Source organism: Hippoglossus stenolepis, chromosome 23 (genome assembly GCF_022539355.2).
Source record: "Hippoglossus stenolepis isolate QCI-W04-F060 chromosome 23, HSTE1.2, whole genome shotgun sequence".
Classification (NCBI taxonomy): Eukaryota; Metazoa; Chordata; class Actinopteri; order Pleuronectiformes; family Pleuronectidae; genus Hippoglossus; species Hippoglossus stenolepis.
In genome coordinates, this window is record NC_061505.1 from 12,072,056 (window position 1) to 12,088,416 (window position 16,361).

The following is a 16,361-nucleotide window of genomic DNA, read 5'->3' on the forward strand; positions in this document are numbered from 1 at the left end:
AGTGAGGACGTTGGGCCCGCAGGGATCTCAGAGATGCATATCTCAAAACCTCACTATAGGTGTGCAGTGCTAAAAGCTACCACAAAAAAATGTTTTAACAGATCAAGCTCAAAAGTCCCCTCTGATCTAGACCTTCCTCGAACCGAAAACATAAACAGACGGTGCAGCCTTTAAACTGGCCACTTCTCAGTGTTTGGCTTTTGCTCTGACTCTCTGTGGTGGATAAGGTGAGAGCACTGTGACTGTGAGCTGGTTTCCGCTGGTGGAAAATGAAGTCCTGTCGCTCGAACACAGGAAGACTGAAGTGTTAAACCAAGAGAAGTCATCTTTACAAGAGGCAGCTCGCATGCTGTGTGCAACGAAGGGAAACACAAAGCCCTAACAGAGCAAAATGAAAGAGTTTGCAATGAAATGTAATAATCACAGGTGGGAAGTAGTTGTTCTATAAGTTTGTAAATAATCCAATTTATGTTACTGCTAAAACTGTTACTTACAAAGTTTGTATAACAATCCAATATGGTCTCCTCCAAAAACCAAAGCAGCCAATCGACCTGAATTTCAGTTTTTTTTATACGACTGATTACTATTATATAGTATGACCCGCGACAGGAGCTTTTTTGCGTCATCGCAACAACATTCATATAATCACTTCCTGTTTGGTTATTTGTCCTTTTTTTTGTTTTGTTTTTAAGTACAGCGTTTATTTAGGTTGCTGTAATGCTTTATACTGAGCTGAATTACAGAGCTTTTATTTTGAAAAGTTGTCTGATGTACAGTCTGAAAACATAACCAGTAAAGTAAATAATTCAAACTTATAAATCAATCACACATGTGAACAGTAATAAAGCAAATTCACACTACTATTCACACTGACTGTAAAATTGGTGCAAAAAACACAATCTGCTTGATCATGGATGCACAACAGCTTCATTGCAATCTCAAGTGAACAGCTCACTCCAAACAAGCATGTTTAGAACAGGCACTGCACTAGTGTACGATATGTGCACATGAAAGGCCAAAGAGAATTCTACGTAGGTGGATAATTCAACTTTCTGTCACAAGGTGTAAGAGGCAACAAGAGAAAAGTTCTCAGACCCTCTCGTTTGTTTGTGTCTCTGCGGTTTGAAACAGGATGTCCCCAGATCAGTAGCTTGAGGTTGGTTTGTTCACTGCACCGTGAGGGAGGGTTAACAATCTGTGATACATTTAAAGGCAAATTCCACCAACTTTACAAATCTGATCAAACGTCAGTTTTACTGCGTCATGTGCATGCAGAATGTCTTCTCCACCCTGATGATGTCACCTGGGTTTTCTCATGTTTGGTTTCTCCAGTGGTGTTTGAAGAAGTGATCAGCTCACATTGGTCGCTGTGAAGCAGCGTGGCGTCACGTGGCTGAAACAGAGAACAGGGACGACCACCTGAGGAGCCTCATGCACGATGCCGCTTGAAGCTTCTACTTGTGATGTGACTTCATGTGGGGAAGAAATATGTTTATAAAGTCTGAATTAAAGTGTTTGTTTTCTCTTCTGAAGGAGATGTTGCCTTCACCCAATCAATTGTTGTCACAGATGGAACTAAATAAATGAAAAATGTCTTCAACTTCTTTTTTTTTGTTCTTGACATATTGACATATTATAATTAATCTGAAAATTTTACAATTACATGTTGTACTTATGAATTTTGTCATCGTAATGCAACCTATAACTTTATTAAATGCGCCACAGCAATTGCACACACTTATTAAAGAGCCATGAATTATTGGATTTGATAGGTAGAGCATCACCCATGTCCCATCCCTGATCGATGTATCAGGTGATTTTATTTGCTCAGTAAAACAACAATAGGTGTCGTAATAAATGATAACCCGTGTTGTTAAACTTTTAACTGAACCTTTAAGTTGAAATAACCTGTTGAAGTCAGAGCTTCAAGGACGTACTGAGCCGTTTGTGAAGTAAACCAAGAAACAAACTGTGAGACAGATGAAGAGAATCCCAGTTCTAATGATGGAGAGCCAAACCAAGGTTCTCATCTGTGCCGTTTGGTCGTCTGGGACCAGCAGCTCGCTTCCGCTGCCGAACAGTATCTCGCCACAGGAGGCCACAGCGCAGTAGTAGGTCCCAGCGTCAGAGGCCCTGAGGTTGGTCCTCTGCAGGTGGTATGAACAGCTGTGTGAGGGAGACCCCGGTATGGAGATCCCGTTCACACTGATCACCGTGTGTGTGAAGGATGCCGTGGCGAGACCCGTGTCTGAACCAGTAAACGTTGTGTTCTCCATCACAAGGTAGACAGGTGCATCGTCTCAAAGGTCTTGAAATGAACATTTTGTGCGAAAAGAGCAGACAACAGCGTAAAAATGAGGTTGCAGCTGATTGGCTGTTAAGAGGGTCAGTCTGCGTGACACTTTAAACATCTGTCAGGACCTCGGCAGGAAGTGAATCATTCCACTCTACCAAGTTGTGATTTACTTTCATTTGCTCCAATCTAATAAGCGTGAAATATCTCCCAGAGATGACTGGACAAAGGCCAAAGGTCATGTATAGAATGGTATGTGTAGTGTTAATATATAAATAGTTTATGATGTCATATGATAAGTGACATCATCAAGAAGTCTGAAGTTGATATCGTTGTCATTTGAGGCATCTCTGCTTCCTGGACTAAAGGCATGACCTAAAACTTATATAGATGTAAAAATCATTTATGATCATATGGTAGGAAAGTTGTCATCATGATGTCACTATGAAGCCAGAAAATGACGTCATATTTTTTCGGTAACGTTTTAACTTTTGCAACCAGTAACAGTTGAGTCATATATATATATATATATATTCTGAATCTTTTTTTTTCATTACGGACTATTTGACTGATTCTCGTAAATTAAAGATGTTTTTCTCACAATATAACAACTTTATTTTCATAAAGTTAAGATTTTTTCTCTCCTAAAATCTCACCTTTGGTCTCGACCATTTAAATGCAAGTTACTCTTAAACTGACACATCCCTATAAAAACTGTTTGGCAAATGGAAACCTTCTTGAAAGACAGTGCAGGCATGAGGAAATAAAAGTGTCACTTTTAGAAAGTGGATAATATATAATAAAATCCTCTGTAACATGCATCAAATACATGATGACAGTACTGTGTATTGTCAGCCTGTACCCGCCTCTTTACACTGAGACCACTTGTCTTTGAAACACAGATCAGTGACGAACATTACAGCAGTGCTGTCGCACCATGCGCACGACAATGAACTTCACCCTCCTGTCAGCTATACTCTGTATCCTCAGTAAGTAGATCTATTTTTCTCAATATATCAACAGCCAACTTTTATGATTTTTAATGGTTTAGATCTTTTTTGTTGAGTTAGTAATATTATCCTTCATCCACTTTGTTATTAGGCCTCTATTACTCTTTTGCAGTATCTGTAGGACCTAGTGTTTAGACAAAACAGCGGTTAGCCTAAGACAGACAGAGAGACACTCCACAAATTGACTAATGCTATGTAGCCATCTTGACTTTGAAGGCGTATAATACTCCCTTCTCCCCCGATGCATCAGGTAAAATGACAATTAATACTTCTGACATCATCCGTCTCCAGAAAAAACTTCACCCTGCAAGATTTCCATTGCAACAACCTCTCCACTCAAACGGAAAAATGTTAGAATCTTGTTTGTTTCAGGTTGGATCTCTGTCTCACGTTGTGAATATCACGTTGTGGAGGTCCAGACCGGTGAAGAGGTCACGCTGCTGTGTACCAACTACACCAGTTCCCTCTCTTACATATCATGGTTCAGACTGGAAAACGGATCCAACACCAGCCACATCTCCTCCATGTTTTCCCTTGACACAGGTGCATCGTACTTCGATGGGATTGAAAAAGAAAAGTTCAGCATGACGTCCAACGTCAGTAACGTCTTTCTCCAAATGAAACAAGTGGATTTATTGGACTCTGGACTCTATATATGTGGCTTTAACGTGGACAGAGACTCCAGAAACTTCCCAGCAGTTTACAGTGCAACGTATTTAAAGGTTAAAGGTAAGATCGCTGCAGAGTTTTGTCTGTGTTTTGTTATAGGGGAAATAGATTTTATGCCGTCTTGAAATAAGAGCTGGTCTGAACTAAATACACGACAGTTCCTGCAAAAAGAAGCCAGTGTCTTGATCGCCACCTGGTGGCTGGCTGCCATATAGGTCGTAAACTTTGACCCCTCCGTGTTAGTGGATGGGACATGGAGCAAACTAAAAAGTTAAAATACACATCAAATTATATTTTCCTGTTTGTTTTATACAACGTTAGTAGTTGATAAGAAAATTATTACATGTTTAGATCTAAAGAAATGTAATCTCTGCTGAAGCCTTTGTGATGGTGATAGCATTTGCCTGCACCATAGACTGTATAAAAAGATGGACGACGTGACAGCACCATGAAAGTTAGGCCAAAGCGTCTCAGTCGCTACCTGGTGGCTGGCTGCAACATAGGTCATAAACCCTGCCCCCTCCATGTCAGCAAATTGGACATGGACCAAAATAAGATAGATGGTTTCTGTCATTTGAGGTAGTTGTTATCACACTGATGTATGCTCAAGTGTTTTGTTATTTGTTATCTGATGCTGTAAAAACAAGGTGAAAAGTAGAAGTGGAGCCGCGTCGTCCATCTTTATATACAGTCTTTGTCTCAACGCACAAAAATGTATCTTTCTTGTAGAACAGTCTGATGAACACGCAAATCTGACCATCGAGATCCTCATGGGCGGTCTGATTATCGTCCTCATTATAATCATCATCGCTCTGGTTCTGAAAATCTGGAAACTTCATACAGGTATTTATATGTTTTTATTCCAACTTTGCCAATACAAAGCTCCCTGACTCCTGACCAGATGTATTGTTTCTGTCATTTAGCACATAAAGAGGCACAGGATCCACAACACAGTAAGGTAATCAAACTTGAACCATAGATTAACGTTGATCCAAGTCTTTCAGTCATCAAGTAGTGGTTTTATGTAATGCCACACAGACAGCTCAGGGTGATACAAGTCACTGAATACTTCCATTTACAGAATGTGGGCTCTGATGACCTGAACTACGCAGGACTGAGTTTCCTTCCAAGAGCAGAGCGGAGCAGAAGGCCTGCTAGAGAGAGAGAGCCGGAGCCTAATGTTGTCTACGCCACCACCATGCACTCAAGAAACCACCGGAACTGAAGCTCAGAGAGGAACTGAGGCGTTGTCGTCAGTCAGCTTTTGGGGTTTTGTGCTGTTTGTGGATGGGAGGAGTTGCCATCACTGTGACAAGATGTTGTGAAAAATAATTGTGATATAATTTTAAATCTTACTTAAAGTGAAGTCTTTATCTTCTCATTGTACATGTGTATCTTGGTGCAAAAGTAAAACGGCAAAAGGCTGGAAAAGGTATTGATGACTGTCCAGAGTTTTGTTTTAGTCATGACCTCCGGGGGATGTCCGGAGAATGGGGACCGGACTTTCTGCAGTGTTTGCCTTTCATACATGAACAAAGCAGCAGGAGATTTCCCGCTCATATTGTATATCAAGCAGCATTGTTGTAATCGTAATCCATGATCAGCTGCCATCACGATCACGATCCACCACCACTATCTAACATCAGGGTCCCCCTTTACGATCACGATCCATCACCACGATCAGATGCCACCATGATCCACAATTTCAATTCGATTCAATTTTATTTGTATAGCACCAAATCATAAGAGACATTATCTCAAGGCGCTTTACATAAAAGGACAATCCATTGTCATGATCCACCACCACTGTCAGGATCCACCATCGTGGGGAAGAATTATGTTTATAAAGTCTGAATGAATCCGTTTGTTTTCTCTTCTCAAGGAGATGTTGCCTTCACCCAATCAGTTGTTGTCACAGATGTACCTAAATACATTTTTTTTCTTCTTGCTAAACCACTTTGACATATTGTAAGAAATCTGAAAATTTTACAACTACTACAGTTGTACTTATGAAATTTTGTCATAGTAATGCAAACTACAACTTTATTAAATGCGCCACAGCAATTGCAGACTTATTGAAGAGCCATGAATTATTGGATTTGATAGGTAGAGCATCACCCATGTCCCATCCCTGATCGATGTATCAGGTGATTTTATTTGCTCAGTAAATCAACAAAAGGTGTCGTAATAAATGATAAGCTGTTTTTCTTTGCTATATATACACATGTTCATGTTTGTATTTTTATATTTGTGTTAAAAAGCAATAAAAAGCTTAATCAAAAAGCATGTTTAAAACTAGCAGCTCGCTTCCGCTGCCGAACAGTATCTCGCCACAGGAGGCCACGGCGCAGTAGTAGGTCCCAGCGTCAGAGGCCCTGAGGTTGGTCCTCTGCAGGTGGTATGAACAGCTGTGTGAGGGAGACCCGGTAAGCCTTTGTGATGGTGATAGCATTTGTCTGCTCCATAGTTTTTGGAGACGGGACCAAGCTGGAGTTTGATGGTGAGTCTCACGTGATGAATAGTGATCATTACTCCTTAGGTTAAAAGTGTGTGACGTCTCCTGTCCTCTGGCTCTCTGCAGATGAGGTGGACTGGCTGGTGGTTTTCTTGAGTGCGACCTCGGCAATCACCACCCTGCTGAGTGTTTTACTGGCTTTCTCAATATGCATGATGAGGGTTACAGGTAAATGCTACTATCTGTTCCTCATGATCCCAGTGATCAATATATGACATTAAAGAGTCATTCTGTCTTTTCAGATCCCCATGCTCCATCCTCCAAAATAAATGCAAAGGTAAAGATGAGCTGTTGTGTTACTGTTCAAACACTTGTGCACATTGTCTGTCATGGCCAACAACATGACTGACTGTTTCTCATGCACAGGATGAGCAGAATGAAGACGACCCCTGCTACATTGCTCACAGGGAGATACAGATGAACAGATCCAGAGGACAGAGGGATGATACCTGGAGTGAATGTGTGTACTTGAGTGTGAGGCAGTAGAGCTGGACACCTTCTGTATTTGTCTCTGTGTTTAATCACCACATTATGTCTTTACTGACATCAGAACAGTCCTGTAAATTAGATTTTTACCTCCGTGTGAAACATGTAAAGCTTCAGCTTGCTATCATCTAAATAAAACAAGTTTAATTGTATTTGTCTGTGCGACTCATTTCTGTGTCTATTGCACTCAAAGTAATTCTGCAGGTAACATTGGACGTGCATCCTGCTGGCCCGTGAGCTTTCTCAAGCTTGAGCTTTCATCATTCTGAACCACAGCTATCTGTTGGAAACATGGTGACCACATGTCACATACAAGCACCTTTTTATAATTTACTTGTGGCCACAAGTGTGAACACAACTTCACATTGCTTTAGTAAGGTTTGTGTGACTTATCATCATTGTGTGTACAAACCAAAAATGTTATCTACTAAAGGGGCGGGGTCATTTGTTACAGGCTGATACACATTATGACATTAGACTGTATATAAAGTCTGGTCATAAACATACATACATGTATATACGTTCACTAATTATAACTTCTGAATAACAGAACCTTTTGTGTGATTTATATCATGTGGAAAAAGCAAGATCATCAGCTCCCCCCCACAACAAATCCAGAGGTGACACTTATCTCAATGATCCATTAATGGACATTCAAACTTCCTTTTACTGTTTACATTTTCTATACAGACCAATATCCTAATTCGTCTCTATGTGTGTTTTGGACCCAGGGTTACCGAGATGCAGACGACCTCCATTATGCTGCTTTGAATATTAACTTCCCCAACAGGTCAAGACGACAGAGGGACAACAGAAAGGCTGAATGTGTGTACTCAGGCATAAAGCAGTGAAAGTGTGCAGTGCAGGAAACCAGAAATGATGTTGTCGCACCTATGGGCTGTTTATACTAATACTGTAGTGTCCATAGTAAGTGTCCTTCAGCAGAGCAAGAAGACAAACAGACGGTGACGGGAGTGAATGCGTGTACACCAGTGTAAAGCAGTAGAGCTGAACATCTTACACTTCCATACATGCTGACTGTAAAGCTTCTCTATGCAAAACAAATTAAAGATTTTTAAAAATTCAAAATGATTTGATGTTGTCAGTTGCCATATTTTCCACTCCCACTAAATATAGAATATACTTCTTGAACTTAAGCCCAAGTTGTTTAACAATTTCGTACCTGACATGTGAGGATCTGTATTTAGCCTATATTTGAATCTCTCTCCGATCGTACCTACTGTTTGTTATTTATTCATGTTAGACTATATATATTTTGCACTATTTATCTTAATCTGTAACTTTTATATCCTTATATTTGTGCTCCTATGTTTTCTTTTAAATGTTTTCCATTGTTTGCCCTTAATTCTTCACTTTTAACTGGTAAAGCACCTTGTAACTGTGCTTTGAAAGGTGCTGTATGAATAATTGAATACAATTGTAGTAGTAGTAGTATGTACTCCTACCTGCTTCAGATGTCTCTCACCTGTGACTCTTTTCAAAGAAAAGATTCATATCAAGGTAGCAGTGATCATGATCCAGTGTTGCCCTGCTGGCCAATCAACACAAGTCTTTACTCTGAAGAGAGGGAGAAAATTAATAGGGCTGTTGTCATTCAACAGCGATTTCAACATGATGACATCTAAGTTCGTTCTCACCACTGACGTGTTTCTTCTTGGGAAAATGGGTGAGTTGTGTGTTTTTTAAATATTCACTCAGTCCTGATGCTGATTACGATTTAATTTCTGTCACATAACATTAACTGTTATTTAGCTTTTCTCCTTTTTCTCTTCAGTTCAGATGCATCATGTTGTCTTGTCTCATCAAGGCAGTGAGTTTATATCAGCTGATGTTGGAGACAACTTGAATTTCCAGTGTCTCTATGAGGAGAGGGACAATAAAAAAATTTATTGGTACAAACAAACACCAGGACAGAAACCTCGAATTATCTCAGTGACGTACAGATCCCCTAAAAGTCATTTGTTATTGAATGAATTCAAGGACAATCGACGCTTCACTGTGGAAACTAATGATGTTGAGAGTTACCTAAATATCTCAGATCTGCAGCTTTCAGACTCAGCTACTTACTACTGTTCAAAATATAATATATATGTGTTTGAGTTTACGGAGGCGTCACTGTCAGTGTGAGTTCAGGGTCTAACATCCAGGCTCTGGTGCATCAGTCACAGAGCATCCCGCTTGGGAGGCTCTGTGACTCTCAATGTACAGTTCACTGGGACCTGTGATGGAGAACACAGTGTTTACTGGTTCAAGAACTCTGAAGAACCTCAACCAGGACTCAGCCCACCCACGGAGACGGAGCGATCAGTGTGAGAGGAAACCCGACACACAGACACACCTGTTTCCACAACTTGTCAATGGAGAGGCGGAACCGTTCTCATGCTGGGACCTACTACTGTGCTGTCTCTGCATGGACACATTGTGTTTGGAGACGGGACCAGCTGGAGTTTGATGGTGAGTCACTACCAGAGACTCATTTAATGAATAGTGACGATTCGTAGAAAGAGACTGGACCAAACATTTTGGTAAAAATACTGTATAACAACTAAATGAAACGTATTGAGTTGAATTTGTCTGAATGCTCCTGACGGTGACCCAATAAGGCTTCCCACCACCAGTGGACGGTGGAAGTGTACTGCGACTAAATATGTATTTTTTATTGATGATTATTATTGTCATTGTTATTGGTGGTGATAGCGATGATCATAGTAATGATTATAATTTAGTGTTATTATAAATAATTATTCATTAAGTATTAGTAGAACTAACTATTTTTTCTCCAAGATTATATTGTTATTACAATCATTATTATTGTATTGGTGAGATAATTTTTAATACGATTATTTTAAAAGTGGTCTGATTAATATTATTATACGATTATTAGTATTGTAATAATTATTAATAATATTTTTCTTTTAATATAGAAAATACACACACACACACACCAACACACACAGCTGTCATTCCGTTCTGTTAACTGTCCAGTATTCACTGTTCTTGTCCTCTTTGTTTTGTTCTGTCAATGTCTTGTCTCTTGTCTCGCAAAGTTAAATGAAAATTTTAAAGACAGAATTAGTGGGAACTACTCCTGTTGCAGATGAAGTGAACTGGCTGGTGTATTTTCCTGAGTGGAGCTTTTGGGATTACCATCAGCCTTTTGCTGGCACAATGTTCTGTACAAGATAAACAGAAGATGCTGGAGATGTTCAGGTAACCACTCATCTCTAGCTTGTGTTCACTCAATTTGGCTTTTAGCAAAATAATAACTATATTTCATTTCACGGATAAGGGTATAAATATATGACAAATGAAGTAGTTGTGCCACTCTCTCTTAAGGAGGGTGCGGCAGCATTCAGATTAAACCAGTGTTAATTAGTTAGGAAGCGCAAACACCTCAATTCAACACAAATTAGTTAAGAAGTAAAACCAGGTTAAGAGGTAAGGCACCTAATAACAGGACATATGTGAACACAAGAGTGATAAGTCTTTGTATGTGTTTCATAACAGAGTCACATTACTAACATCATCCCTCCACAACAAGTAAATTAAATACAATCTTTTTAACTGTAGATACACATTTGACAATAAATACGTTTTCTATCAGAGCCATCTTGATGTATATATTGTTTCTAGGGCAACCAACATGCAGATGACCTCCATTACGCTGCAGTAAATATGAGCATTGGCCAGCAGATCAAGGCGACAGAGGACAACAAGCGATCAATGTTTGTACTCAAGTGTTAAACTGTAGAATTGTGTTTTTTAGAAACGGTCTATGTTTGGGTGTGGGATTTCTCAGTCTTTCTTTGGTGGAGCATGATTTTATTTATCCATTAATAAAGTATCGAGAGCAACTTTTCAGATGAAGGTATTACTCATATATCAGGGACTAAATATGTTTACCCCTGCATCATGGGAACTAAAATGCAGTCCATATAATGTAAATCATTCAATTTTACATTATGTTTTAAGCTTTGGTTTAGGTCAGGGTAAAGGTTGGAGTTATAGACAGGTCACTGTAACGTCCTCTGGAGATATGTTGCAGAACACATCCAACACTTCAACATTCATTTTACATTTTTAGTAGTAGTAGTCCTCTCTTTGTTTTGTATTTTATTTAAATACTGATCTATAGACACGAGGGGAGTATTTTGATTTGACGGCCCATTGTATGGTTGGTCCAGATCTTCCCATATTTTCTGTTTATTTTTTGTCAGGCCTCCACACTCTCTCATATTAATTTGTTTAAACTTTGGTTTTGTGAATAAATTCTTTGTTGAATCTGGCCTGTCGTCCTCTTTATTATTATTCATTATGCGGCCACTGGACTGAACCAAATTTAAATTTATGCTTTTGTGGCCGTAACATTTCTCTTAGGTCTCCCGCTTCATGCTCTTAAGTTTCTCTCACACACACACACACACACACACACACACACACACACACACACACACACACACACACACACACACACACACACACACACACACACACACACACACACACACACACACACACACACACACACACACACACACACACACACACACTTGTCATTCCGTTCTGTTAACTGTCCAGTATTCACTGTTCTTGTCCTCTTTGTTTTGTTCTGTCATTGTCTTGTCTCTTGTCTTGCAAAGTTAAATGAAAATTTCAAAAAAGAAGAGACAGAATTAGTAGAACTTCTCCTGTTGCAGATGAAGTGAACTGGCTGGTGTATTTCCTGAGTGGAGCTTTGGGATTCACCATCAGCCTTTTGCTGGCTGTGTTACTGTACAAGATAAACAAGAGAAGATGCTGGAGATGTTCAGGTAACCACTCATCTCTAGCTTGTGTTCACTCAATTTGGCTTTTTAGCAAAATAATAATACGTTATATTTCACTGACCCTTTCTACATAAGGACACCTTAAAATATATGATAAGTAAATCCATGATTCATGAATTAAAGTTAAACCAAGTGTTAAAAATAAATTAGGAGACGCAAACACCTCAATTCAACACAAGACTAGTTAAGAAGTAAAACCAGGTTAAGAGGTAAAGGCACCTAACAGGACATATGTGAACACAAGAGTGACTAAGTCTTTGTCTTTGTATGTGTTTCATAACCAGAGTCTCGTACACAACCATCATCTCCCTCCACAACAAATGCAGGAAGTAAATACAATCTTTTTAACTGTAGAAATTTATTCGACAATAAATACGTTTTTTTTTTATCCAGGGCCATCTTGATCTACTTATATGTTGTTTCTAGGGCAACCAACATGCAGATGACCTCCATTACACTGCAGTAAATGTCATGAGTGGCCAGCAGACCAAGGCGACAGAGGGACAACACAAATGATCAATGTTTGTACTCAAGTGTTAAACTGTAGAGTTGGGTTTTAGAGCGGTCTATGTTTGAGATGAGGATTTCTCAGTCTTTCTTTAGAGGGTGGAGCATGATTCTTGTCTGTTATGCTTTTTTATCCTTTTCCAAATATAAATGTGGCTTTTTGTGTGATTAATGATACAAAAAACAACTCATGATGTAATCACACTTTTATGGTTAGACAATGTGTGTGTGTGTGTGTGTGGAAAGGAACAATGTTTGACAGTTGCTGTTGGTCTTTCATGGAATGACACTTTGTGATGAAGCATATGGGCTTGATGATTAAACTTCATGTAATGACAGTTTGTGGCCAGTCTGGGTGTGTGTGCAGCGGGTGACGGCTGCGTCTCTGATCTGCTGTGTGTTCACATAGGGAGTGTGTCTACTGAGGGCTTTCTCACGTGAGGTTATGACTTCTGTATTTCCTTGAATAAAAGAAGGTTTGATCTCAACTAACTGCCAGGACTCTACGATATGAAGCTGCATCTTCCGGTCCTACAATAACAACAATAGCCAACCTGGTTTAAACAAGTGAATGGATTCAGTGGACAGAAACGCTACAGTGCTTTACTTTAAAACAGGTACAGGAAGTGTTGCAAATATATATATTTGTGACATATTCAACAGACATTGAAACAGCACGCATGTGGAGGAAATGGCGAAACCCCAAGCGTGCTCATCTGGGCAGCATTAGCTAGCCTGACCTGGGAGACAAAATGAAAAGTCACAACGTTCTGTCACGTTCCTTCAAGAGAGGCGAGAGGGGAGTTTAGAATGTGGACACAAGTATCAAAGGCATCTTTTCCAAATGAAGGGTATTATTACTCATATCAGGTTCAAGGCTCTGGCTACATTGGTAGATGGTTTGAACAGATGACCAGCTCTTCTTCTTTCACTTATTTCGTCCCTATAATAAGTGGGACAGCAAAGTATGATATTAATTCATTGATATGAGTTTCGCTGTTTCCTGGAAGCATCATCTATGATCCCATGTGGTGTAGCAGCTAAGCGTTCAGGTTTAGCCTCCACCACATATCCATAACCTACATCAAACGGATGCCAGAAATTACTAACCCTGTATCCTTGAAGATAATTATGTTTTAAAGATCTGATTGGCCGTGTGTGGATTCACTGCTACATGTGAACTGGCTCAGTGTAGGCCATGCAGGTACAACAGTGGTCAGAGGTGTCAGTAGGTCATATTATCAAAAATATCCCCTCTTTGTTTCCTTTTTGTTTCAATGCTTGTTTCCTTTTTCCTGTATTATTATATTTACATATGTGCTTATATTGTGTATAATTGAGTTTTTAATGGGAATACAGTTACATTGTTTTGCTATATTTGCAAATTCTTGAAATAAAAACTAAAACTGTCCTGATGTTTCCTAGTATCGATAATGCCAACTTTTCCATGAGCTGATTTGTGCTTATCCGTTCACACCTAACAAACACAACCCAGCGCTACTTAATCGTACATTGCAGAAAATGACTCACAGGCGACATTGTCCATGCCACAGATTGAAGTGGTAATAAGTGCCGGTGTTTGTTTACTCAGTACTGCACCATGACTCAATCTCAATGAAGTAGTGGACATTTAAATTCTTCATTACTTTTGTTCCAACTAAGTAAATAGAGTCACCCCACATCCAGTTCACCATCTTGAATAAGACTTTGTTGTTGTCTTTGTCATAAACTAGAATCTCAAGCAGCTGCAGCAGCTCTGAATATGGAGGTAAGTGGTAGTGTTGCACTACTTAAGAAGCTGGTTTGAATTTCACATGTATGACACAAGTTTAAATTTTTTAAATCTACATCAGAAGTTGATCATGGCTCATAACACCAACTAACGGTGTTTCAAACATCTTGGAACTGTAGGACCGATCTTCGTAGGTAAACCATTTTGGGGCGTCCTGAACTTTTCATATATATTTTGCGACATTTTCTGTTGCAAAGGTGTGTGTGCTGCTATAGGAGTTGTCCTCCATAGACAATATAGATAACTTTCCTTTGTGTCTTAGCCCTCCCAGCACCACATTCCACGGGCGTTTTAGAATTTCCAGGGACTTTGGGGTGAAGATAGACTTTAATAATTCTGTTCTCAACACTTGTCTACATCAGTTATGTTTAGACACACGTCACTCTAATATGACAAATGACTTATGTTTTATTAGCAGGGTCATCAAGGGTGCAGACAACCCACTGTCAGGTTCGGTTAGGCAAGTGGACCCAGGATGCAGAGTTTAAACAAAAGGTGTCCCTTTAATGGCCAACAGAAAAACAACAAACAAAGGAGAATCTCAAAAAGTAAAAACTGAGAAAACAAAAGACACACAGGGGAAACACTGGAAGCTTACGAGAAGACCAGAAGAAGCAGGGGACGAGCACAGGAGATGAAGCATAGAGACAGGACAGGAAGTTTCGGCAGGCAGTAAGACAGACATTAAGACAGGGCATAACGACAAGCACAAGAGATCACAACAAACATACGACAATGGGAAGCACAGAGACTTATATACACACAGGGAAGGCAGGGCAATTGACCACAGGTGGAACACATGAGGACTGGTGCAGGCAATCACAAAGACAGGAAGTGAAGAAAGAAAACACACGCGGAGCAGGGCCTACAAAATAAAACAGGAAACAGAACACAGGGAGTGGGAAAACCAGAGACACAGAAACAACAACACATACAAACATAAACACAAGGATATACATGAAACACAAGGAGGTACTAATGAACTGAAAACACTCTTCAAAAAGAGGCGGAAACTAAACACTCAAAAGACAAAACCATGACACCCACATTATGCTGCTTTAATGGAGCACAGGTTCAGCAGAGCAAGAAGACAAACAGACGGTGACGGGAGTGAATGCGTGTACACCAGTGTAAAGCAGTAGAGCTGAACATCTTACACTTCCATACATGCTGAATGTAAAGCTTCTCTATGCAAAACAAATTAAAGATTTTAAAAAAGCCGAAATGATTTGATGTTGTCAGTTGCCATAATCTCCACTCCCACTAAATATAGAATATACTTCTTGAACTTAACCCCAAGTTGTTTAACAATTTCATACGTGACATGTGAGGATCTGTATTTAGCCTCCGTGTGGTCAAAAGACCGTCTGCTCTCTTTGTATGAGCACTTTCAAACAGGAAGTCTCTGCAGTGTCTTCACTACACCCCAGCAGACTACTTCAAGTGAACAGCAATGAAATGAACAGAAGTTGACAAAAAACAGAATCACCAATGCTCTCATCAAGAAGTGTTGATGTTACTCTTATGTTAAATTGTTACCTCCACTAAGGAGGTTATGTTTTCACCCCTGTCTTGGCTGGTTGGCTGCTTGGGAGAAGGACAGGGCGTGGGCCAAGAAACAACCCATTCAATTGAGGTGCAGATCTGGACAAAAGGGGCTGATCCAGGATCTTTTCATCACTTCTCTTCATTGCCTAAATTGTAGAGTAGGAGTAAATTTTGGAATTTACTCTATGATTTCATTGTTGACTTCAGACTTTTTGATACCATGTGGTCCCTGTTGTAACCTGAGGTCCACAGCAAAGGCCCTAATAACCATTCCACATTCCCGGCTGGAGCACCAAAGGGGACCAGGTCTTTTCTGTTAGAGCCCCCCCTCTTTGTCAGACAGATCTCCAAAGGAAGATTGTTCCAAACTCCTTATCCTCTTTAGAGATACATTTTATGGATGTGCTGTCTTAGTCCTTGGGGTCTGACTTCACCTCTAACTTTTATAAATATTTTTTAATCCATCTCCGATCTTACCTACTGTTTATTTATTCTTGTTAGACTATATATATTTTGCACTATTTATCTTAATCTGTAACTTTTATATCCTTATATTTGTGCTCCTATGTTTTCTTTTAAATGTTTTCCATTGTTTGCCCTTAATTCTTCACTTTTAACTGGTAAAGCACCTTGTAACTGTGCTTTGAAAGGTGCTGTATGAATAATTGAATACAATTGTAGTAGTTGTAGTATT

General features: G+C 39.6%; 1 protein-coding gene across 3 annotated transcripts; it reads left to right on the forward strand.

Moving 5' to 3' along the window:
• Positions 1-3,154: 3,154 nt before the first annotated feature.
• nitr7b (novel immune-type receptor 7b) lies at positions 3,155-7,122 on the forward strand. 3 transcript variants are annotated; one of them, XM_047338966.1, is made up of 6 exons: positions 3,155-3,282; positions 3,676-4,032; positions 6,440-6,472; positions 6,554-6,655; positions 6,730-6,764; positions 6,854-7,122. In XM_047338966.1, exons 1-6 carry the CDS (start codon positions 3,231-3,233, stop codon positions 6,971-6,973), a joined length of 699 nt encoding a protein of 232 aa, XP_047194922.1. In that variant the 5' UTR covers positions 3,155-3,230; the 3' UTR covers positions 6,974-7,122. The 3 variants fall into 3 exon arrangements, with proteins under 3 accessions (XP_047194922.1, XP_047194923.1, XP_047194921.1); XM_047338967.1 differs by lacking the exon at positions 6,440-6,472; XM_047338965.1 differs by lacking the exons at positions 6,440-6,472; positions 6,554-6,655; positions 6,730-6,764; positions 6,854-7,122 and adding exons at positions 4,702-4,815; positions 4,896-4,930; positions 5,054-5,912.
• Positions 7,123-16,361: the final 9,239 nt, after the last annotated feature.